The sequence below is a fragment of the Hyperolius riggenbachi genome, chromosome 1 (assembly GCF_040937935.1).
Source record: "Hyperolius riggenbachi isolate aHypRig1 chromosome 1, aHypRig1.pri, whole genome shotgun sequence".
In the NCBI taxonomy this organism is placed as follows: Eukaryota; Metazoa; Chordata; class Amphibia; order Anura; family Hyperoliidae; genus Hyperolius; species Hyperolius riggenbachi.
In genome coordinates this window covers 186874194-186900665 of record NC_090646.1, presented here as the reverse complement: position 1 = coordinate 186900665, position 26472 = coordinate 186874194, and the positions used below count along the sequence as shown (strand labels likewise).

Sequence of the window (26472 nt, the reverse complement as noted above, 5' to 3'; positions counted from 1 at the left end):
CCTACCTAATCTAACCTAATCCTGGGGGGCAGCTACCTAATCTAACCTATACTGGGGGCACCTACCTAATCTATCCTGGGGGGCAGCTACCTAATCTATTCTGGGGGGCACCTACCTATTCTAACCTAATCCTGGGGGGCAGCTATCTAATCTATCCTGGGGGGCAGCTACCTAATCTATCCTGGGGGGCACCTACCTATTCTAACCTAATCCTGGGGGGCAGCTATCTAATCTATCCTGGGGGGCAGCTACCTAATCTATCCTGGGGGGCAGCTACCTAATCTATCCTGGGGGGAAGCTACCTAATCTATCCTGGGGGGCAGCTACCTCATCTAACCTATACTGGGGGGCACCTACCTAATCTATCCTGGGGGCAGCTACCTAATCTATCCTGGGGGCAGCTACCTAATCTATCCTGGGGGCAGCTACCTAATCTATCCTGGGGGGCAGCTACCTAATCTAACCTATACTAGGGGGCAGCTACCTAATCTAACCTATACTAGGGGGCACCGACCTAATCTAATTTATACTGGGGGCACCTACCTATCTAACCTATACTGGGGGCACTTACTTATCTAACCTGTATTGGGGGCACCTAGCTAGCCTATACAGGTGGCAACTAAACTGGCTACCTATATTGGAGGCACCTACCTAACTAACCTATACTGGGGGCACCTACCTATCTAACCTACGCTGGGGGCAACTATTCTGGCTACCTATATTAGAGGCACCCACCTAGCTAACCTGTACTGGGGGCACCTATCTATCTAACTTATACCGGCGGCGCCTGCCTATCTCACCTATACCGGGGGCAACTATACTGGCTTACCTATGCCTGACTACCTATACTGGGGGTACCTATAGCTGGCTATAGGGATTTTGATATGTGTGTGCATCCGTCGGGTGTTGTCGGGGGAGGGGGGGCTGTTGTTGCCGGGGGGGGGGCCCACATCCAGATTCCGCATCGGGGCCCAGAGGTTTGTAGCTACGCCACTGACTGCAGGCAGTGGATGAGCTAGGAACGCCCATGTTAATTATTATTGTTTAAATGGTTAAGAGTAAGGAAAGATTCTAGCTGAAATCTGCATTGAGCAAAACTGTAGTAATTGACCAAGGAAAAGCAAACCAGCAAAGCACTTTCTCCCTCAGCAGTGTTAGGCTAGGGTGTTATGGGCCTGCACAAATATCAGTGTTTGTCCAGTGAAGCATACAGTATATGAAAAGTATGCTTCACTGCAACTGTAAACATGCAAGTTATCCAGTACCACACAGCATGAATCGTGTTATTCTGATGGATTCCACCACACAGCTAATGCACCAATATGATTGTCCAATTACAATATAGTGCAATCACATTTGCTATGCAATTATATTGTGTGATATAATGCAACCCAACATGTCAGTAAGAAATTAGCCTCAGCTGAATACTCCTTTCTGACCAATAGCCACTCCCTACTGGCCAATGGCTGTCAGTCTCTAACATGGAGGAACGGCATCAGACTAGCGGATCTATGACTAGAGCAATAGGTATTATATTATTTTTTTTCTCGTCAAAACGGCAATTTCTTGAAAATGTTTTTATGCATCATTAATTTGAATATTCTGTGAAGAGCATGTAAGAATTGTGCCTGAACTTGAGCATTAAATTCTATAGTACTGACAATTATATGCATTATTCTCTGCTCCTGAAGTTTTGTGCATTCTAATGTATGGGCCCATGTATAGTTACCAGAAAAAACTGAGTACTCTACTGTGATGGGGATTGGTGGACAAGAGAATCCTGAACCTCAGTCCATTTCACATCTACAGCTACAGTGCAGTCTGTGTATATCTATTTGTTTTTTATAAATGCTTGCCGTAGGAAAAACAAACACACACACACACACACACACACACACACACACACACACACACACACACACACACACACACACACACACACACACACACGTTTTCTAGAAGAAACTGCTGGCATTGTCAGCAATATGCTGATACTGGGGTATACAATAAATACACTTACATTGGGGAACACCTACACTGCTTTGGTCACAAACTTAAAACAAACAAAGAAAGCACTTCTATCCAGTAGATTATGGCATGTAGGCAGCTACTGTGCCCTTTCCAATCTCCAGACAAAGCAAATAATTGGTTCCCCTGGGTTGCCAGCGCTAGTGTCTTTGCCTCAGGTAACAGCTTGGTTTTAGGAGTGGATTTCCTTTCTATCTAAATTATTAATTTTGACATCTAAACATTGCATGGTAGATGTGCTTTGACATGCCTTTGGCTGGGGCTCCGGTGGGCAACGCAGCATTTAAAACAAAAACAGGTGTATAATGTTGATTAGGTCCTGAGTATCCCCAGGCAGTCTGGAGGTCTCTTGGTAGTTTTCATGTGCAGGCTACAAGAAAGTAAATTAGAATTCTGTCCTGTGTCTGATGATTGTAAATTGTTACTTTTGTCGACATCCTGTGGGCTTAGGCTTACCATGACACATGAAACACAACCTGTTTAACTCCCTTCATTCAGTCCATGGCAGTCGGACTTGACCTTAGGTTTCCTTGGCTTCACCTCTAGCACCCTCCCCCCCTGCTATTACTTGAGAAGCAAGCAGTGAAAACATCAGTCTGCCACAGCCATGGGCAGGTAGTACACATTGGGGGGAGCTAGACTTGCTAGACTTTAATCACACAGATGCCACTTGCCTGCCAGCATGATAAAGTGCAGAAGCAGATGAGGAAAAGGGGTTGTGGATTGTTTAACTCTAAAACCCAACAGGGACTTCTTTGAAAAAAAAAAAAAAAGCCATGTGGCTGCAGTACACATGTGTTTGCCTGGACGGCGGACTTCCCTAGCCTCAGGCTAAAAACGCCAGCTCCCAGTGCACTCTGAAACACTACAGAAACTGTTCTGGCCAACAAGGGATTTCAAGATATTTTACAGATTTATTAGCTTGGCTGACAACATAATCACAACTGAAAGTGACAGATTATGAATGTTGTTATTACAAACGGAGAAAAATAATGATAGAAGAAAAAAACCAAAGCTGAATTCTTTAAGGACGATGGTTATACTGATGATTGGGATGACCAAACAGAATCTCTCTGGGGCAAACTGCATTCTGGCATAGAGGTCTGATTGAAACAACCTGTACAAATACTCCGCTGAGAATTTGGAAGAAATGTAGAACCAGGTATTTGGAATCCCTTTTCTCCCAATACTCAGCAGCCAAAAGCAATGGTACCAGTGTCAGATGAGTGCAACTCATAGAAACTCCAATTTAGGAAAAAGCAGCAGTAGTGAGGAGGCACTATAACTTTCAAACTATGTAGTAGGCTTTAGATGTAGTTTGAAAAAGGAAAAAAAATGCTGCTGTGTAGTGTTACTTTTGTGTAGCTAAACTCATGCATGTGATCTGTCTGATCAGGTGACTGATATAGAAGATTCTGATTTGCTAGTCATGATCCGATGTTGCTTCCATTTCCTATGAAGGCTAGAACAGGTGGTGATCACATGAATCACAGACTTACAAAAGTACACCAGATTAAACTAATCACGTTTCTCCATGGAATAGCGATAACACTGCTGGAAAACACTCATGGCAAGTAAAATATATACTTCAGATTGAACAAACGATTGGCCAAAGGTAGCCCATGCTTGATTCAAACTTTTGTTTTTGCTTTCGACCACAAAAAAAATAAAATCAATTTGTTCAAATTTCCAAATTCCACTTGATCAAATAATTTGGAAATCCGAGCCAATGTAAAATACACTTAAATTAATTTTCTTTTTACTTCTTTTTTTTTTTTTTACAATCAAATAAAGCATTCGGTTTTTGTATTTTTTCTACATCTTATCGAAGTATCTAGAAAATTCTTGATCGATTTTTTTTCTTTAAAAAAAAATAATCTATCAATTTTATGGGAAAAACAACAACAGGAAAATCAATTGATTTTTTAAAGGTTTTTACATGGTTTTACTTTCCATGTTACTAGGTGATCATTTTCATTTCATTTAATAATGGTTTCCCATGCGACCTCTATGGCTATGATTTACATAGTAACATGCCATATAAAGGATGTATTACCGTAAGTATTGGTTCAGGATATGACTAAAAACGAATTGAAACATGTCGACGTGTTGTACTGTATATGTAGTAGTCATTGTATATGTGGTAGTAATATGTAATACTAAATGACTTAATTCAGAAGGCCAGTGAGTGTGGACATCATCTTTTGTGGACTTCAGACTAAGGTGAGCTCATGACTACAAGTTTATGAGGTAACATACATTAAAAAGGAGTGATTGTCCATCCGTGTCTTCTAAAACCTCACCTGGGAGTTGATACTGCATGCTGCTTTAACCACTTCACAACTGAGGGGTTTCACCCCTTCAGCATCCAAGCAATTTTCACCTTTCAGCTCCTTCCATTAATTTGCCAATAACTTTATCTCTACTTATCAGAATGAAATGTGTTAAATGTGTTTTTTTTTATCACTAATTAGGCTTACTTTGGGTGGTAAATTATGCCAAGAATTATTTTATTCTAAATGTTTTTAATGGAAAAATAAGAAAAAAAATTGAAAAAAAATCCTTATTTTTCAGTTTTCGGCCATTATAATTTTTAAATAATGCATGCTACCATAATTAAAATCCACGTAATTTATGTGCCCATTTGTACCGGTTATTACACCATTTAAATGATGTCCCTATCACTATGTCTGGCGCCAATATTTTATTAGGAAATAAAGATGCATTTTTTTCAGTTTTGCATCCATCATTAATAAAAAGCCCATAATTTATAAAGTAACAGTATTATACCCTCTTGACATACATATTAAAAAAGTTCAGTCCCTAAGAAAACTATTTATGCATTTTTTATAATTGTAAATTTATTTCATTGTATTTTTTTTACAAAAAAATAAATGTTGGTAACTATTGGGGAGTGTGGGAGGTAAGGGGTTAATTTAAAATGTAAAAACAGGTCTTTGCATTTAAAAAAAATACTTTTAGTTGTAGTTTTACTATTTGGCCACAAGATGGCCTCAGTCTTTTTTTTTTATACATCCTGTAAGCAAAATATGTATGCTTACAGGAAGTGTACTGAAGATGGGAAACTTTTATTTATTAGAATGATCGTGCAGCTTCTCATAAAAGGCGCCGATAATTGCTACGGGGACTTAGATCAATGATTAGGAATTGCTTTCCCATTCATTGATCTCCTGGCGGGCAGATGGCAACATGAACGAGCGCACAAATAAGCGGGAGCGCTTACAGCAGTGGTAGCAGCGGGAGTACGTATATTTACTCCCCTGGGCGGTTAGATGAAGTCTGCAGGGGAGTAGATATACTGTACTGGAGCTGTGAAGTGGTTAAAGTAACCTTTATTTATTAAATACATCCAAGAGCATCCAACAACAAAAATGTATCCACATAAGATAACATTCACACATACTTAGCTTACCTGTCACACACCTGAATTGTGTGAAATGATCATCAGAGAGAATACTGGCACTCATCAAAACATACCATTCTCTCAGATTGATGATCAGGAGAGCTGTACATAAGGAGATCTGTGAATTGCGTTTTTATTGGGGATTTTTTGTTTTATTGTTTGAAATATTTGGCTGCTGGGAATTCTTACACTTGCTGTGTTTTAATAAATATAATTTTGATGTAATAAAGGTTATAAGTAATACTACTTTTACTACTAACTATTACATACTACCAGTACTTTTCAATTTTTGGATGTATATAAGCTATCTGGGTTTCACCATAACTTCATTATCTATGAGCTTACTAGCAGGTACAGTACATACATTTCAATATCTTTCCCATCACTTCTTTCTGAGCTTTCAGAATGCCCCTATGCCGCTAGTAGTTCTAGTTTAAAAGGTCTGTTTGGCATAGACCACTCCACATTCTAAGGAGACTTCTAAGCCAGATGTTCCATTACACCTCCATGGTGGCATTTTATTTGCAGACAATTTATTACAGTTGCACCAACTAATCTGTGATTTTTCTGTTCTCCAGTTACCAGCCCACAATCAAAATCTTACTTTAGGAAAAGTTATCAACGTATTAGACCAAAGATACCCTCAAACCAGTCTCCACTGAAACATTGGGTCTGATGAACTAACTTTCAGTAAAGTTGCAATGTACAGGCAGTGCACACTGGTACTAATGCCAGGGGTGTAGTGCACATAGCATAATTAGTGCAACTCGTTTTACCTGGTAACTCACAGTACGCTACTTGTTTTTGGTCCAGCAAACTAATTCTATTGTGTGTTACATGCTCAGTCTCCTCAATGGGATACAAAGCAAACCACTAGACAATTGTGTATTTGAGTGTGAGAGAACATTATTAAATATATATGTGGGAATACCGACAGAGCATCATTAAAGGACCACTACTGCAAACAATGTTACAATTTAAAATGCATGTGTATGCATATGTATAAAACATACATTATTTGCTATAAATTTATCTTTTCCTACATCCCTTTCACTTACAGTAGGTTGTAAAAATCTGACAGGTTTTGGACTAGCCAATTTCCTCCTGGGGTATTCTCAGTATTCCCATTATTTGTTACAAAACCACTTATTAGAAAGGATCTATACAAACATGCTGGCCAGCCTCCTTGCTGGCTGCACAATATTTTGCATCCATGCGAAGATGGACCAGTCTAAAAACTGTCATATCTGTCACATTTTTACAACCTATCGTGACAGCTATGTAGAAAAAAAATAAATGTATAGTGCATTTTACTATGGAACAAATGTACATTATATACAACAACATTATAAACTTTACAATATTTTGTGATAATGGTCCTTTAAGGTCATGCTGTATGTCATCATATCCAGGGCTGCTTTTAGGTAATGCTCTACTTTACAGTAGTGTGTGTGAGTGTATATGTACATACATACATACATACATACATACATACACACACACACTGGGGTTAAGCAATCAAAACATACACACTACACACACATATATATATATATATATATATATATATATATATATATATATATATACATATATATATACATACATATACATATATATATATATATATATATATATATATATATATATATATATATATATATATATATATATATATATACACACACACACACACACACACACACACACACACACATACATACACACACACTAGGTCAGCTTTAATGATAACTATAGGTTAAGGCAGGGGTCCCCAAACTTTTTCAGTCAAGGGCCGGGTAAACATACTTCAGACTGCTGGGGGCCCGGAACATACATAAAATGATCTTGAGAAACATTACATTGAATCTAGATATTGATTCCCCCCAGTCATGCCCGGAGGAGAGCCCCCAGCAGCAGCTATTCAGTCATGCGGCGCCCGAAGATCATCTTTTTGCACCAGACAGTGAAGCATACCAAGGTGACAACCTGCTGTCCAATTGGACAGCAGAGTCACATGATGCAGAATTGCATTGGAAGCCAGCAATGGCTTCTACAGTATGTGGATGGGTGTTGCCAGCACTGCTATTCTATATGCGGGCCGTCGACATTTAAGTGCAGTGAGCTGCATCTATAAGTTATACATTTTGTGTTTGGGGGGCCAGTGAAAAAGCCTCAGGGGGCCGCATCCGGCCCGCGGGCCTTAGTTTGAGGACCACTGGTTTAAGGGCACAGCAGGGATGTAAGTAGAAGTCCCTGGGCCGCATTGGTTTGCTACCACCCAGCTACCATCCACCAAGAACGAAATAGTATTAGAAGATACCATATGGTGGATTTGTGCCCCCCTTACCAGATATAGTATTGGGCAGTTTTTGGAACCCCTTTAGACAGTAGTATTAGGTATTCTTTGAGCCCCCTCATCACTTTCCCCAGATAGTAGTACAGTATTAGGTAGCTTTTGTGCCAACTATTAAACCCCTACAGACAGCAGCATTAGATAGTTTGTGGAACCCTTCGTTGCATACATCTAACAGGGTCGCCTTTTAAGAGGGGGGCGAGAGATGTTGCAGATTTTTTATGATCTCCAAATATGCAACGCGTTTCACATGTTTGATCCCGCTTCATCAGGCAATAACAACGGAGCAATAGCATATGTAGTCAGTAGAAGAGCCAGGAACCTCTGAGAGGTGCCAGAGGTGCTTGGCTCTTCTACTGACCACATATGCTATTGCTCTGTTATTGCCTGATGAAGCGGAATAAAACCTGTGAAACGCGTTGCATATTTGCAGTTCATAAATAGAATATATTGACTGTCTTTACTACAGTCATTGTGTGTCTACTTGGAGGAGGTAAGTCCACCACTACCTCCTCTATTTACCAAGAATTTGGTTTTTCTAAGCTCATTTAGCTTCCTTTTATCCTTTTGGTGCCTCTGTTCTCCTGCATAATATTGAGTCCACCCTGGGTGGAGGGTTGAACCCCCTTTTTCTCATCTACAGAGAGCAACTTCTTATTCCTGAGTGGGGTCAGGAAAATCTCCCCACCTGCTTTTACAGTGGTTGCCTAATGGTAACCCTGATTTGTGAGTATTAATATTTACTCTATCTAGTAACCATTTACCAGTACATATTACACTATTGGGGCTCTTGGTGTTCCTTGTTTTTATATATATATATATATATATATATATAAAAAAAGATCATTTGGGATATATTTTCTTGCTGTAAAATGGTTTTGTAAAGTGCATAAATTAAAAAAAATTGGGTTTTCCTGTAAGTGTGGTTATAAACACTTACCCTTATATTGTCTTCAATCTCCATCGTTGCCTGTAGTTTCCCATTTACACTGAAGACACAGAAAAGGCCCCGTTCATAGTATATAATACAGTGACCTTCCCTTGAGGCCTGGATAAGCCTAGGTCGAATGCATTTTTCCGGAGCTTCCAGGGTTCTTAGAAGGTCTCCATTCATAGAATGTATCAGACATGGACCTTCTGAAATACATGAAAATACCAGAAGTGTCATCTTTAAAAGATAAAATATGATCTTAAAGACATGAAAACCAGCCATTAGTGGATTTAAACAATAAAAACCTATATTTACCTTTGGAGCCACTTATCACTAAGCCAAGTTCTGCACAAACAGCAGCACAGGTTATTTCGCAGTCATGGCCAGTCAGGATTGCACGAGGTGTTACAAACTCAACTGCAAGAAAATAAAATGGAACATGCATAAATGAGAAAAACGGATACATTTTCAGCATCTTCTATTTATAACTGTCTCAACTACAAGCAATCATCTACACCAGCTTTCTCACTAAAAATCTTCCTGAAACTTTAATGTTATAAAAACTGCAAATATAATCCCATAAGAGGCTGATGTAACTTTTCTGTCACTTTGGGCATCCAGATGACTTTACTAAAAGTTCAATGCATTTGATGACAAAAGCAGTAAGAGTCAAGGTCCAGGACACGTGCCTTCAACTATTTCACTATTGGCCAAGTGTTTCCAGCACAAACAAAAGTTCTTCATTGCATTGCATATCTCACGTTTGTTGCAGCCAATTCCGCCATAAATGCATGATATTGTAACACCAGGTCACTCACAGCTGCCATGCCATCCTCCATAAATGCTTTAACTGTGTAAAATAACCATGGATCATACAGATAACTTGAAATCTAGCAGAGTCAGATGGCGTTCCCATAATTTCGCAGTAAAAAAATAAAATAAAAAAAAAAGTTGTTAAGTGTCTCATTAAGTCAAAAACATTAAAAACTTTTACAATTAAAAAACAAACAAAACCACCACCACCAACATTGGACACTGTGCACTACTGTGCACAACACTGGACTCCTGTGCAGTAACACAGGAGTCCAAACAATTCAACAGTCTAATAAAACTATAGTAATCAAACCAAGTCATACAGAAGGATGCAGCCAGGGCCACCCCTCTGCCGCTCCCAACCAAGTTCCATCACTTAGACCTTGTAAAGGGTTTGAACGGTTTAATACACGTTATAGATACTGTGGTTGGATCGCATTAAAGGGACTCCGAGCACCTCTTATGGGCAGGCATTTAAGCCAGACGACTTCCAACAAAGTCATGCTATGCTATTGCAATGTCCATGCGTGTCACTTCCTCTTCCTGCTTCATCCAGTGATGCACTTTTCTAACAGAGAAGACAGGGGTGACCCGGATGTTATGAAATCGAACACAAACTATTTGGTGCAGAATTCAGGCATCAAGTGAAAGAGGAGAGCACAAGCTACAGAAAGGTATGCATCTTTAAGTACTTTGCAGTACTGGTCGGAGTCTTAAAGGCATACCCATGAGAGGTGCTCGGAGTCCTTTTAAGGAGTCTCTGAAGATTTAGCTTCCTAAAATAATCTGGACTATATGCAGTATAAGACTTTTGTGCAAAGAGCCATTTTTGTTTTGATGTTGTATTTGTATTACTCATGAGGCGTGATGCATGTTAGAGTATATTATCAACAAGTTTTAGTGTTTGTATTGTATTTCTATATCATTCTACAGCTAAAGCAGTCATTACTTAAAGGTCAGGCAAGCAACTGCGGTTCTTAAATACAGTTCGTGTTTCTGTTAAAGTACAAGCTGGCACCTATCAGCATGTGTGTTAAGGGTTAACAGATCAGTGAAAACTGCCCTGTGACATCTCCGCTCAGCCTGCTGGCACTTGGATCACTGTTGTGCCATTAAAAAAAATCACATTATTGAACATCTGCATAAAACTAGTGTAGTTACAGTATATACTTTTACAACCAATACTCTGTACTTCTGGTCATATTTCCTATAGGAGACACCTTTTCATCAAGTCCCTGCCTGTGTGCAAACTGAAGTTTTGTAGATTATCACTCAGGATGGCACAGACACTGGCTTAAGCATTCCCTCCTGAATCACAGACATTTTTATTTGCCCCAGTGGGTCACATGATCTGAATTTGCAAGGTAAAACATGGCATTTGGGAGTGTTTTTATTATTATTATTTTTTTTAAGAGTGGGGCTGTGCTCTGTGCTTTTAGAGCTATGTACTCTTGCTATGGCTGTCAGGAGTTTTGCTTTAATTATTATAAACATTACTTAAGTATTACTACAGACCTATCAAACTATACATTACATTTAAACTGGTTGAGTATATGCTGTATGCAGCCTCAAGTAAGAGACTTGTGAAACCTGAAGGAAGGGGAAAACAACATAATGAGGGTGAAGGGTAACAGCCAGCACAGACAGACAGCTCAGAACTCCAATAATGTTTTGCACATGTTTTTTTCTTTTCATGTTATAAAACCTGGAAGAGGAAGGAGGTAGAAGGGAGGGAGACCATTTTTTGAAATTATACTGTCGGCATGTGAATAGTTTGAAAAGATCAAGAGGTTCTTTATCTTGACCAAGCTATGAATGTGTGACAGTCTAATTGAACGAGACATCTCTCTTTTCTGGGCAGAAACGATGCAGGATATCAACTTGAAAAAAACTTCACATTTTGTTACCTGGTTGTCATTTGCTGCCAGAAAGGTTACAAAAGCCATGAAAGCCTCACTGAGACTCATGTGTAAAATATATCACATTGTGAGTGGAGTAAGCATGACAAACAATAACCAACATAATAAATCATTAGCATAATGCAACGCAAATTCACGCTAAACTTGTATTCCAGCATGCAAGAGGTAATGGCCCCAAAAGGCACTGCCGCTACATATTTAAATAAAAAAATAAAAATTAAATATTCTGTATCCAGTTTCATTCATGGCAACTGTCTCATGTGTAAGGAGAAACAAGGTTAAGAAAATAGTTAAAAATTGAAGGCATGGGATCTGTATAAAACATTTTCCTTCATCTAATAGGAAAGTTTCATCAAACAGGTATTCTACGAGCATAAAATTACCTTTAAACTGAGTATAAAACAAAGGAATGTGTACAGGTTTTTTTTTTTTTTTTTTACTTTAGAATGATTTTTATTTTGATGGAATTTTGTTGCAGGTGAATCTCGGCACAAAAACAGTTCATCTTTTCTCTTTTTATTTAAGCAGTTAAGGCAAAATGGACTTTTAAAAATGTCCTATTTCTACACTAAATAGTCCAAATAGAACATTTTATTAACATCCATTTTGGCAAAATGTGCACCACAGGAGCCTGTTTTACCCCCCTCAATGGAGGTTGTGTCTTGCCTTAAAGTGCTAGAACATCATTGCCTTTATTCAATTCACTTTTTCTCCTAAATTTTCTTCTAGGAGATCAAATTTCAGCACTTTGTAAATAAAAAGCACCAAAAAGTTGGTGAAAAAATATGATCAAAATTATTTTGCATATTTTCTTGCTTTCTGGTGGTTTAAATGGCATTTTATTGACAATGTGTGAAAATTTAACCTAGGAGAAAACCCAAGAGAAAAAGTTTATTGCATATGGTCCCAAGCTTCAATCTCGAGCAGGACACTATCTGCATGGACTTTGCATGTTTGTCTCCCTGAGTTTGTGTGGGTTTCCGGTGGGCACTAAAGTTTCTTCCTACATCCCACAAACACACTTATAAAGTTAAATTGGTTCTCCCCAATACATGAAACTTTCCTTGGAGTACAGTAAAGACATTAGCAGTAGCTGTGGTAGGGTCATTATGTGATAATTGTAGGTCACATTTAGGGGCAGATTCACTAAACTGCGGTGAACAGAATTTTACGCATAAAGTCCTACTGCACGCTGAGTACAGCAGGATGCAATAGGTTACCTGTAGTGCATTACGCTCTACCCATCCTGCAGTAAGATTTAAAACATATAATTCTTCTTACCGCAGTTCAATTCAGAGAATATACCTTAGTGACATACCAGTAACTATGAACTTCGTAAAATGGGCATTGCACCAGTATTCATGGGTTAGGTTACATGCGGTTTAAATTGAAGAGTTTAGAGTCCTGCCCACCTCAGCACTATAAATGACAAGGATTTTAACCATCATCATTAAAGGCATATAAGGTGTTAGGTGTACAAGGAGAAAAAAAACACAGTGACATCAGAAAATGCAAGAGAAGCATGTCAGTCTGAAGTACAAGTAGGAGAAAAAGGCATGTCTTTATTTCTTTCCTTTACACATGTGAGCTTTGCAGGCTGGTGTCAGTAAACCAAATGATATACACTCTGCAGAAAATCACTCAAAGTCAGCAAAGCTTCCTCAAAAAGTCTTCTCTTTGAAAATCAAAATAAACCATCTAGTGGCAGAAACAAAATAACTGCAAGAAGTGCAGCAGTAGCTCCCATTTAATAGGAATTTCTACCCATTATCACTATACTTTCAGGGAAACTAAGAAAATTAAAGTGAACCGAGCAGCAGGGCCGGATTACCGACCAGTCAACAAAAGCAGTCGCAGAGGCCCATTCAGAGTCAAAGGGGCCCCATCAGCACATAAACCAGCCTGTCAGCGGTGGCTGGATGGTATAATGGTTAAAGGGACTCTGAGCAGTGCAGTAACTATGGAAAGATGCATATCATTTTAAAGCTCTCTTTCTCCTCTTTCCAATGATATATAAACCATCGCCCTATGCCTTTTAGTTTTCACTATTTTCGCGATCGAAATCGCGGCCACGGCAATTTTGATCGCGAAAATAGCGAAAACTATCATTGGAAAGAGGAGACAGAGAGCTTCAAAATGATATGCATCTTTCCATAGTTACATTGTATTACACAGGGCGACTTTTCTCCAAAGTCGGCAGCTCGATTCAGCACAATGCAATGAAATATAAGGAACCCAGGGGGATATAATTACAAACATCATGCTGGTAGGTGTGAGGATGTAATTAATTAGTTGTGGGTATGCTTAAAGGCATACCCACAGGCACTGCTCAGAGTCCCTTTAAGGGCTCTGCCTCTGACACAGGAGACCAGGGTTCGAATTTCGGCTCTGCCTGTTCAGTAAGCTAGCACCTATTCAGTAAGAGACCTTAGGCAAGTCACTCTAACACTGCTACTGCCTATAGAGCGCGTCCTAGTGGCTGCAGCTCTGGCACTTTAAGTCCGCCAGGAGAAAAGTGCGATATAAATGTTATTTGTCTTGTCTTGTCAAATGACGCCATGCACTGCTGATTGTCTTCAGAGCCAGGCTCTCCTCCTAGGTCCCCCTCCTGCTACTGTGCGCTCTGCCGCTGCCCACTCCTCCCTCCCTTCCCACAGAGAACCACAGCTGCAGTAAGAATGATAGCAGCAGATGGCAAACGCTCACTCACCTATCCATGATCCAAGCGATAGAGATCCCGTCATCTGAAACCCATCTGTCTCTTCTACAGTGCAGCCGCTCGCTCTGAACTTCCTGATTCTCAGATCAGACAGGAAGTAGGAAGTAGTAATAGTAGTAGTAACAGAGCGGCAGCACTCTAGAGGAGACAGATGGGCTCCAGATGACGGACCTCTATTGCTTGGATCGCAGTAGGTGAATGTGAGTCATCTAGTGCGGTCATTCTCCCCCGCTGCAGCTGCCTTCTCTGCTGGACTATAGTATTCACTGGGATGGAGGATGCATGGTGGCTGTCTAGTTTGGGAGGAAATCGGTTGTTCGGTGGTGGGGGTGGTTATGTAATTCTGTCTGGGGAACGGCTTCCGGTTTGGCGGTGTCCAGAGCTTTCTGCTATTGCCAGGCTGGAGATGCAGGGGGGAAAGTGCTGCTGCTGTGATATCTGGCGCCCTCTTCACAGGGGTGCCCCAGCCCCCGAGTGCAAATGTCCCAGCCATTCATCTCTCACTCTGCATTTTGCTGCTGCTATTCCCTGGATTGTGCTCCCACAGAGGAAAGTGGGCTGTTGCCCATAGCAACCAGTAGCTCGGCTGCCCCAGTGTGTGTGGCATGTTGCTGTGCATCTGCATATTCTGATTCTATTATAACATGATGGGGGGCCCAAATCAGTTACTTTGCTTAGGGCCCCATTTAGCCTTAATCCGGCTCTGCCGAGCAGCACTTTTAGCCCCTACGGCATCTCAATAGCTCATTAAAAAATGCAGGCTTACAATGTGGCTCATTACTAAAAAAAAATATTACATTTGACCTCCTCCTTTTACACTTAAATGTTTGCTGGAAGCTTTTATTACCCTACTTATCTGGCCTGCCACCCTCAGAAAGAGCAGGCAGATAAGGACTGCTGTAATCAGCAGTAGCAATAAACAAAAAAGCTAACAAGATTATTCTGCACAAGGGTGACATTTAGCTGGGGTGGCAAGTTATATCACAAGGGTAATGGGGACCAAAGTAGCAAAGACCTGCTCCAGCAACCAGTCTAAAATATGTAAATAACAGTTGTGTATAACTTGTAAACATTTTTTAAAGAGAACTTGAGGCAAAAAATGATAGAGCCCGATAAGATGGGCATTGTCTAAAGGGGGATGGATTGAGAGACGGTGGTGACCATTTTTTTGGAAATCTCATGCCCCCTGCCCGGCAACCACCAATCAGGCCGAGGCTGTCCAGCTCGAGGTGAGCTGTGGCCATGAAGGTGGGCATGGCCAGAGCCTCGTCAGGCAGTAAAAAAAAAAATCACCAGGGTCCATCTTCAAGGGGGTGGACCGATCACCTGCCTGGAGGGATAACACCAGGTCAGGTAAGAATTTAGCTCTAGCTCCCCCTCCCCCATGCTTCATCATTTCTGCCATGACAGACTGTCAGTTTTACAGTTTTACCTCAAGTACTCTTTAATGTGTCTCTTGTCACTAAACAAACCACGTTTGTTTTCAGATTTGCTCTCACAGGAAGCAGAACATTGATATTGATTGCATACTATTAGAAGGTGAACCTCATGGTAATATGCAATAACCTTAAAGAGACTCCGTAACAAAAATTGCATCCTGTTTTTTATCATCCTACAAGTTCCAAAAGCTATTCTAATGTGTTCTGGCTTACTGCAGCACGTTCTACTATCACCATCTCTGTAATAAATCAACTTATCTCTCTCTTGTCAGACCTGTGTCTGGAAGGCTGCCAAGTTCTTCAGTGTTGTGGTTCTGCTATGAACTCCCCCATCCAGGCCCCTCTCTGCACACTGCCTGTGTGATATTTAGATTAGTGCAGCTTCTCTCTGTTCTATTATCTTTTACAAGCTGGATAAATCCTCCTCTGAGCTGGCTGGGCTTTCACATACTGAAGAATTACATACAGGCACAGCTGTCTGCACTCTGCAGGAAGAAATAGCCTGACACTTCAGTGGAAGATAGCTGCAGGGGGAAAGAAACACACAAATGATCTCTTGAGATTCAAAAGGATGGCTGTATACAGCCTGCTTGTGTATGGATGTATTTTCTATGTGTGGACATACTGTACATCAATCTACTTCCTGTTTTGGTGGCCATTTTGTTTGTTTATAAACAAACTTTTTAAAACTGTTTTTAACCACTTTTAATGTGGCGAGGAGCGGCGAAATTGTGACAGAGGGTAATAGGAGATGTCCCCTAACGCACTGGTATGTTTACTTTTGTGTGATTTTAAAAATACAGATTCTCTTTAAGCAACACAATATATAACAAATATATAACATTACACTATTGGACTCCAGTACCATACAGGAAGCCATAAGGAAAACAACCAAGAGTATCAGGATCTCTACTGATTAAAGGATACCAGATGCGAAAAATATAGGGGGAGCTGGCATGTATGGTGAGCCATCCTGAGGCCCACCGTTCCCACCCATTCTCCTTTCTGCCCCTCCGATGTGGCTAATTACATTCCAGCACCCTCTTCCGGGTTGCCGAAGTCAGACACCACTGTAGTTGCGCTGGCCTGGCTGCGCACGTCATACAGCGTGCAGCTGCGGGCGGGATCGCGCATTGCACGTGACGTCATGATTATGTCACACGCATGCGCAGAGTGCTCCTGGACGCGGTTGCACGCTGTGTTACATGCGCTGCTGGGCCAGTACAGGGGCAGTAATGCCCGACTTCGGCGACTCGGAAGAGAGTGCCAGAGGGAAATTAGCCACATCAGAGGGGCAGAAAGGAGAATGGTGGGAGAGTGGTGGGCCTCAGGACGGCTCACCATACATGCCAGCTCCCCCCGTTTCTCCTATATTTTTTGCATCTGGTATCCTTTAAGTGATACACAAGAACATATATGTTTTGAAATAGTAGTTCTCATCTTGGTTTAGAGTAAGTTTACAAGGAAGTATGACACTAAATCAGGTCTAGGTACAATATACTGGCACATTAAATAAATGTATGTTTTAACTGTGCATCCAGCGTAAAATAAACATTTTTGCCATTTCATATCAAAGCACAGTGTCCCCTGCCAAAACTGCACACCATAAAACACTGTGCACCACACTGAGCTAAAATAAAATAATACCTCTCACCATAAACACTCCAGCAGAATCAAGTCACATTAGGCCCAGAACTGTGTAATTCAAGTTCTTAATTAAATGTCTATACAACTTCATAAATTTCTCAGCTCGAATATTATTTATCAAAAAAAGCCTGACGATATAAAATCCTGGGAGTGCAGGGACTAAGGGGAAAATAAAGCATTAAATTGTATGTCGCCACACAGCTATGCAGCATTCATTTACGTCTATAACACCCACCTACAGAGAGGACACACAATGCATGCCCCCTAACAAAAAAAAAAAAAAGTAAAAATACAGATTTTATTCATTTCAGAGAAAATATAAAGTGCTTAGAATCTTTTGATTCTTAGAAATGTAGCAAGTCCAATTCAAGTCTCTGATTCGGTCACATTTGCCAAAATTAGACCACCTATGGTAGATATATTACTACATACAAGCAACAATTCCAAAATTCAAAACCGGTATCTGTCAAGAAATTGTAAATAAATAAAATCTGATGACTAATGCTCAACCTCAGGATTGGAACAAGCATTCAAATTTGGTGTTTGACTTTCTTGAACTGCCCAATTTCTAAGAAAGTATGAAATTGGACCTAAACTCCTGTCCCTTTCTTCTGAAGTGCCTACCTTTGATTGACAACACTTTACAATGTTCAGTACAGACTATATTCAGCCTACTTACGAATAACTAGTAACTATACCCATCAGTCCTAATGCATTTTCCTGTCCGGATTAAAAAAAAAAAAATCTTTATGAAGAGATCAGTTTGTTCAATAAATATTACAGTTAATTGCACATTACATCTTCAGATGGTGGCAACAGCAGTACCTGTAACTTACGTAAAACACTCATGAAATCAGATTGTAAATTTTTTAACCTTACAAAAAATTGCATCATCTAAATGTGTGGGTTTATACAAGATTTAGTTATCAGACTTCTTTGGCCAGCATATGGCACAGTTCTGGTACAAATCTAACAGATATGACTAAATGTTTATTTCTTTGACCACTATGCCTGCAATTTATGGTTATTATGAGAACTCAGACAATGGCAAATTAGTCAGAAACGGGTATACTTGCAAAAAGGGGCTTCTTGTTTTTGATCCATAAACGCACCAAAATTGGGTGGTGGCAAAAGAAACCCCACTGGCTGCAGTTTTTCACAGGCTGCATCCAAAACCTGTGGCTGCGCAGCAGCATAGGTGTCATGTCAGGTTTGGAAACGGATGTGGCACCAAGTGGAAATAGGCCCTCAAGAAGAAAAGTTATGAACGGAGTAGAATATCGATTTCTTGACTATTAAAATGCTCTTTGGACAACTGCAAGCTGCTTGAATGTACCACAAGCCTGCCATGACGATGGGCAACTAAAAAGTCCTTTCACTCAGTACAAAGTGTTGTACCACTTACTGCACTAAATCACTATCCATTTTAGGAATTGCTGTTAGTCATGTCTTACAATTAAAGCTAAGCAGCATACAGCAGTGTGGTTGTGCTCTTCAGACACTGCAATTGAGGACTGCCAGCCACAAGCACCTTTCTGATGACATAAGGATGCAGCTGAGTGGTAGCGCTTGTAAACCCAGGCATGTCAGTGTTCGACAAGCAGTGACATTACACGGCAGCAAAAAACAACCACGGCCTCACTCACCTGTGACGCCATAGGTGAATCTTCTCTCTATTGCCTGTGTCAAGTGATAGCAAGTGCACAGTAACAGCTGAAAGGCGGTGCATACACTTCAGGACCCGTTTCCACTGTGTTCCGGCAAGTGTCTTGTAAGACACAATGCCAACATACCTGTGATAAGAGCCCCCTCCGAATCCCTCTAGTTCTGCTATGCACGACCATAGGGATTCAGATGTGAATAGTTTTATGCAGGATGCTGTCTGATCATTTTCACCACATGCAAATAGGATGGGCGCTGTTGATTCCACTGGGCTCGGTTTCCCTGTCCAAACTTGCATGCAGGGAAGCGCAGCGAATTTTGCGTTAATAGAAACAGAATAATAGACAGTTGGGACCCAGGACTCACACAAACAGGTTTCTTTTATTAGCAGGTTCATCTAAACTAAATGTTATGTAGTGTGTTTATAGTTTAACTGTTACAAATATTTATATCTGGACTTTCCATTTAGTTCAACTCAAGACAGTTATAAAGCTTTGTACGTAGTATGGGAAAATACTCAACTATTCTAGCTACTAACAGCAGAATAAAATTATGTTTAAGTAATATGTCAACAACAACAACACACTGCTTTTCTTTTGCTGTGGAGGTAAAATGTGAATGTAAAAATGACAAACATGAATAACAAAAGTGTGCACTACTCTTAAAAATATATTGAACAGACAAAGGCTTAAATAAAAATGATATATGTATATGTATCCTTTGCTCAATGAACTTTTTGACTGGACATGAAGGATTTCATTGCGTATGTAACACTAAACATATGCCTCTGACAAGCAACAGACAAACTGTGCAGCTAATGAGAAAGCCAGTTCTGATTAGCAAATGCCATTAAATAGCAGGATTTTTATAAGGGCTAGCCGGTAGGACATATTAGAAATGAAGAATACTGCAGGAGCATCAGTGAAGTATAAAGATTCACATTACCTTCATTAATGCAAAAAAAGTATTTTCATAAGAGCCACATTTTCTGCAGTTTAGCGTAAAAGATCTTTATAAGAGTTGATAGTAAAGCAGAACAGATCTCTCAAAGATTTGATCATTGTCACGGTTTCTCTGTAACATTTTATCTTGTTGTAGAATAAGGGGCACCTTTCAAAACGTTTTGAACAGTGGCATCAAAGCCACATTAAGGCTTTGTCCTTGCAACACATTTATAAGCACTACTGGAAAAGCCAGGACTCAAAGGCTTTTTCTCAGCATCTTTACAGAAATGCTTAATTGGGAGGAACAGGTAAGGAGAGATCAGGATGTCCCCCAAATCTTCTGCAATACCCTAGAGCCTGCTCTCTGCAATGTAAGTTAAAGAGGTACTGTAGTTAAAATTAGGTAATTAATAAAATAGCTTCTTTTTTTCAATATTCATTTATAATTTATTCAGTGTTTACCCATTGCAAAATCCTTTCTCACCTGGCTTTAAACTCGGAAAGTTATCACTGGTGCCGATATCTTTAGTCCTGCCAATTGATCTCTTTGGAATGCTGCGGTATTTTATTGAGAGCTCTATGCACAGAGGGAGATACTGATTGCTTGTCAGCTAGAAACAGCTATTATTTCCCACAATGCAACGAGGTTCACAAATCGGAAACTGCCATGGCCCTGACATTACACTGTGGGAGAGGTTTTACCACAATATGCTGATCTCTCCGTGGGATCTGCTCTTGCCGAATCCACAGTCTGCCTGATGTTGCCCACAGCCTGTCACAGCTTCCAAGTCACAGTAGCAGTGACTGGTTGCAGCAGACCTCTATAGGTATGCGCAGTTGATGGGGGGGGGGGGGGGGGAGATGGCAGTGGTCTAAATTGTTGTATATGGATCATAAGATGTACCGACTCTTCCCTCCCCCCTGCTCCCAAATACACAGTTTTGGGGGAGAAAAGTGCTTCTTATGGTCTGAAAAATACAGTGATTTGTGGTGGGGAAAAAACAAAATATAGATCATTTAGGTGTGGTAAGCAGTGATAAAGAATGGGAGGAGCACTAATAGGTGAAAATTGCACTTGGCGGTAAGGGTAAAATAGCCTGTGGGGTGAAGTGGTTAAATAATATGCATAAAATATGGCAATACTTGTCTCAAAGTCTTCAACAGACTTTACTTACCAACATATATCAAATTTTGCCTAATTTTGTATAAACAATACAATACAATAATACAATACAATAACATTTGTAAAGCGCTTTTCTCCCATAGGACTCAAAGCGCATAGTTGTGTCTCAGATTAATACAGGGTTGCAGGCTGGGTTGTGTTATAGAGGAGATAGTCAGATGTTCATGAATGCCAGACTAAAGAGGTAGGTTTTCAGTTTAGACTTAAATGCTTCCAGGGATGGAGCTGTCCTGATTGGGTGTGGCAGGGAGTTCCAAAGTGTAGGGGCAGCATGACAAAAGGCTCTGTCTCCAAAGGTTTTGAGGTGGACTCTGGGGGGTGACCATGGTGTTGCGTCCTTTTGATCTAAGATTGTGATGCAGTTGCAACAAGTCCTTCAGGTATCCAGGGCCCAGATTGTGTAAGGATTTTAATGTCAGTAAGCCAATCTTAAACAGAATTCTCCATTTTATCGGTAGCCAGTGGAGTGAGCTCAGGGTTGGTGTTATGTGGCAATGGCGGGGTTGGCTCGTTAACAGCCTTGCGGCGGCATTCTGTACTAATTGCAGGCGGCGTAAGTCTTTCTTATGCAGGCCTGTGTAGAGGGCGTTGCAGTAGTCTAACCTTGATGTGACGAAGGCATGGACTAGGGTTGGAAGATCCTCTGAAGGAATTAGGTGTTTAATCTTTGCAATATTCCTTAGATGAAAGAAGGAATGTTTCACAACAGCTGAGATTTGATTCCTGAAGCTTAATTTCCTATCAATCAGTACTCCCAGGCTGCGCACACAGTCTGAGTTTTTCAGGTCTGAGCTGCCTATCCTTAGCGGTGTTGGTTGAGACTGGGGCTGCTTTGCTGTTGAGCCCTGGCCCTCGATAACAAGTACCTCAGTTTTGTCAGCATTAAGTTTTAGCCAATTCATATTCATCCACTCCTGAAGCTCAGCTAAGCATGAGTTTATTTGTGGAGTAGGGTCTGTGATGCCAGGTTTGAATGACAAATATAGCTGGGTGTCATCAGCATAGCAATGATATGTCAGGCCATGTTTTTGTATGATTTCTCCAAGTGGCAGCATGTATATGGTGAAAAGTAAAGGGGATAATATTGCGCCCTGAGGTACACTGTATTTTAGTGGTACAGGGTTGGAGAGGAAGGGCCCTAAGGCTACCCTTTGTGTTCTGCCAGCCAGGAAGGAGTTGAACCACTGGAGAACAATGCCATCTATGCCACAGTACTCTTGTAGCCTGTTGAGCAAGATTCCATGATCGACTGTGTCAAAAGCTGCTGAGAGGTCGAGCAAAATCAGGATGGAACATTGACCCTTGTCTCTTGCAATGAGCAGATCATTGCAAATCTGGGTGAGGGCTGTTTCACAGCTGTGATATTTCCTGAAGCCAGATTGAAGAGGGTCAAGGATGTTGTTTCTGGAGAGCCTGTCTTCAAGTTGGAGGTAGACAGCCTTTTCAATAACTTTTCCCAGAAAGGGGAGGTTAGAGACAGGTCTGTAGCTGTTTAGAGCATCTGGGTTTAAGAATAGTTTCTTGAGTAGTGGCCTGACGGTTGCTTCTTTCAGAGTAGAGGGAAACCAGCCTTCTTGTAAGGAACTGTTGACTATTTTGTGGAATGCCGGTGTAAAAAGTTCAGGGCATTTCAACATGAATTTAGTGGGGTCAGGGTCCAGATCGCAGGTAGTCTGGCGAAGGTTTGAGAGGATGTCCAAGATGTCTTTTCCAGTGATTACTTTAAAATCAGACCATGGTGGTAAGCTATTTTTGCACCTGTTATATGGCTCTGCATGGGTTTCTTGGGCTGTGAATTAAATGGCAGATCATATGGAGGAGACTTTGTCTGAGAAGAAGTGGGCAAATTTCTCGCACAGTTCCTGTGAAGGTCTGATGCTGGATTTCCTGCAAGATGGATTGCAGAGACTGTCAACCGTGCGGAATAGTTGGGCAGGTCTGTTGGCTGCATTTGCAATTTCGTGAGACAGGAATAAGGACTTCTTTTTGCTAATCGCCGTTTGATATTTTTTGAGGTGAGCAGTTAGGGTAAGTTTGTCATCAGGGGACTGGTGTTTGCGTCACCTTCGTTCCAGTCTGCGTCCCTGTTTCTTTAGTTACTTTATAGAGTTGTCAAACCAGCGAACGTGATGTAATGGTGCGGAACGTTTTATCTTTAATGAAGCTATGGCGTCAAAAGCGGCTGAGACATCGTGGTTATATTTAAGGACCATGGATTCAAGGCCTAAGTTGTGATCTGTCAGTCCGCCTAGATTGAGGCTGTTCTGGTGTTGGGGTGTCAAACCTTTCAAAGAACGATATTTTAATAGTTCTTTCACTTGGTGTTTTGTAGCCGGTGCTGTAAAGGAGAAGTGGACGGTGTGGTGGTCTGACCAAACTACTGGATCAATTTCCACATTGGATATTAGGAGTTTTGAATGGAAAATGAGGTCCAGAGTGTGTCCTTTTTTGTGGGTAGGGAGGTTGATGGCTTGAGAGAAGCCCAGTTCATTCATGGAGAGAAGTAGCTCAGTTCCAAATTGGGAAGAGTGTGTATCGACCCATGCATTAAAGTCTCCCAGAATTATCCACCTAGGGTGTTTCAGTGTTATGCAAGATACAAGTTCTGCTATTTCCTTGAGAAAAGCTGAGCCACCATTAGGGGGTCGGTAGACAAGCACACACTTTCTGTAAACCCAATAAACTTCATTTCACTTCTCAAATATCACTGTGTGTGTCTCCTATATGATATACAGCGGGTTGCAAAAGTATTCGCCCCCCCCCCCCCCCTTGAAGTTTGTCACATTACTGCCACAAACATGCATCAATTGTATTGGAATTCCACATGAAAGACCAATACAAAGTGGTGTACATGTGAGAAGAGGATCGAAAATCATACATCATTCCAAACATTTTTTTTACAAATAAATAACTGCAAAGTGGGGTGTGCGTAATTATTCGGCCCCCTGAGTCAATACTTTGTAGAACCACCTTTTGCTGCAATTACAGCTGCCAGTCTTTTAGGGTATGTCTCTAACAGCTTTGTACATCTAGAGACTGAAATCCTTGCCCATTCTTCTTTGCAAAACAGCTCCAGCACAGTCAGATTAGATGGACAGCGTTTGTGAACAGCAGTTTTCAGATGTTGCCACAGATTCTCGATTGGATTTAGATCTGGACTGACTGAGCCATTCTAACACATAGATATGTTTTGTTTTACACCATTCCATTCTTGCCCTGGCTTTATGTTTAGGGTCATTGTCCTGCTGGAAGGTGAACCTCCGCCCCAGTCTCAAGTCTTTTGCAGTCTCCAAGAGGTTTTCTTCCAAGTTTGCCCTGTGTTTGGCTCCCTCCATCTTCCCATCAACTCTGACCAGCTTCCCTGTCCCTGCTGAAGAGATGCACCCCCGAGCATGATGCTGCCACCACCATATTTGACAGTGGGGATGGTGTGTTCAGAGTGATGTGCAGTGTTCGTTTTCTGCCACACAGTGTTTTGCATTTTGGCCAAAAAGTTCCATTTTGGTCTCATCTGACCAGAGCACCTTCTTCCACATGGTTGCTGTCTCCCCCACATGGCTTGTGGCAAACTGCAAACGGGACAACTTATGCTTTCTGTTAACAATGCCTTTCTTCTTCCACTCTTCCATAAAGGCCAACTTTGTACAAGCATGACTAATAGTTGTCCTATAGACAGAGTCTCCCAGCTGAGCATCTCTGCAGCTCGTCCAGAGTCACCATGGGCCTCTTGACTGCATTTCTGATCAGCGCTCTCCTTGTTCGGCCTGTGAGTTTAGGTGGATGGCCTTGTCTTGGTAGGTTTACAGTTGTGCCATACTCCTTCCATTTCTGAATGATCGCTTGAACAGTGCTCCGTGGGATGTTCAAGGCTTTGGAAATCTTTTTGTAGCCTAAGCCTGCTTTAGATTTCTCAATAACTTGATCTCTGACCTGTCTTGTGTGTTCTTTGGACTTCACGGTGTTGTTGCTCCCAATATTCTCTTAGACAACCTCTGAGGCCCTCACAGAGCAGCTGTATTTGTACTGACATTGGATTACACACAGGTGGTGCACTCTATTTAGTCATTAGCACTCATCAGACAATGTCTATAGGCAACTGACTGCACTTAGATCAAAGGGGGCCGAATAATTATGCACATACCACTTTGCAGTTATTTGTAAAAAAAAATTTGGAATCATGTATGATTTTCGTTCCACTTCTCACGTGTACACCACTTTGTGTTGGTCTTTCATGTGGAATTCCAATAAAATTGATTCATGTTTGTGGCAGTAATGTGACAAAATGTGGAAAACTTCAAGGGGGCCGAATACTTTTGCAAACCACTGTATTTAACTGACATTTTTTATCATAACAACCAATTTATACAGGAAAATCATGACGATTATCAAGGTAGGACTTATCAAGGTATAACTTTTGTATCCCACTGTATGTTATATGTTTACTGTTATTTTATCATTCTAAGGTTATACAGTATACCTCTAAAGTAGATGGACAGGGTTTTTTTTCCTGATGCTCTCTACCTACCTTTCCACAAAAATTAAGGATGTTGCTCTAAACCACACCAAAAAAAAGCATGCTGGCTTGTATCCACAGTGATGGTCCTATGGTAATGTTGTGCAGGCACTCCTGGTCAGTGTCCCAATATCTTCTGAGAGAGATTGCAAAGATGGAGAGGGTGTAAGTATGGAAGCCATCCCATAACTATCGACCACCCCTTTGAGAAGTATCTTGGTATGTGGCATAGAGGTTTAGGGAAGAGGCAGGACTGGCTTGCCACACACTCCAGTGAAACTGTGCAAGTGATAGTTGGCTAGTGCAGAATGGAACATGGCAGTCGAAGAATGGTATTACATGACCACTGAAGTTGACAACTCTAGGCAAGCATGAAAGGAGTTGTGGGGTAACATACATGCTTCAGAACTCAGCAGTTCATATCTGTGAACTTTTGTGGCCTAACAATTAGTGTTTGAGATGTCCAAGCTTAATTATGATTCCACTTCAAAAACAGAGCAAATTGATTGACTGTTCTACTTATCCACTGCCTCTAATACTTCTAGCCATAGACACTGAACAAGCATGCAGATCAGGTGATATTACTGAGGTCTGACTGGATTTGCCACATGCTTGTTTCAGGTGTATGATTCAGACACTACTGATGACAGAAAGATCAGCAAGACTGGGACCTTTTAGACTGTCTATGATAGGGATAAGATGAGCTCCTCTAAGTACAGTCAGTGACATGACTATGTACTCTAAAGTGCTCCAGAGGAGGTCAGCATCAATTTAAATGAATTTAATCAAAGATGTAAACAGCAGCCATGTGAGTAACATGCAAAATCTGCTTAAGCCCTCTTGCACACTGCAAGCAAATCAGATTCAGATTCAGATTTTTAATCTGTTTTTACA

At 40.9% G+C, this 26472-nt stretch overlaps 1 protein-coding gene across 4 annotated transcripts in view; it reads right to left on the bottom strand.

Moving 5' to 3' along the window:
• LRBA (LPS responsive beige-like anchor protein) overlaps positions 1 to 26472 on the bottom strand; it is a 677685-nt gene that overhangs the window by 17461 nt on the left and 633752 nt on the right. For all 4 annotated transcript variants that reach the window (XM_068279131.1, XM_068279139.1, XM_068279143.1 and 1 more), the window contains 2 exons: positions 9055 to 9156; positions 8749 to 8945 (listed from right to left, as the gene is read on the bottom strand). In XM_068279131.1, the coding sequence (XP_068135232.1) occupies positions 8749 to 8945; positions 9055 to 9156 (299 nt within the window). The remainder of the gene's footprint in view (positions 1 to 8748; positions 8946 to 9054; positions 9157 to 26472) is intronic.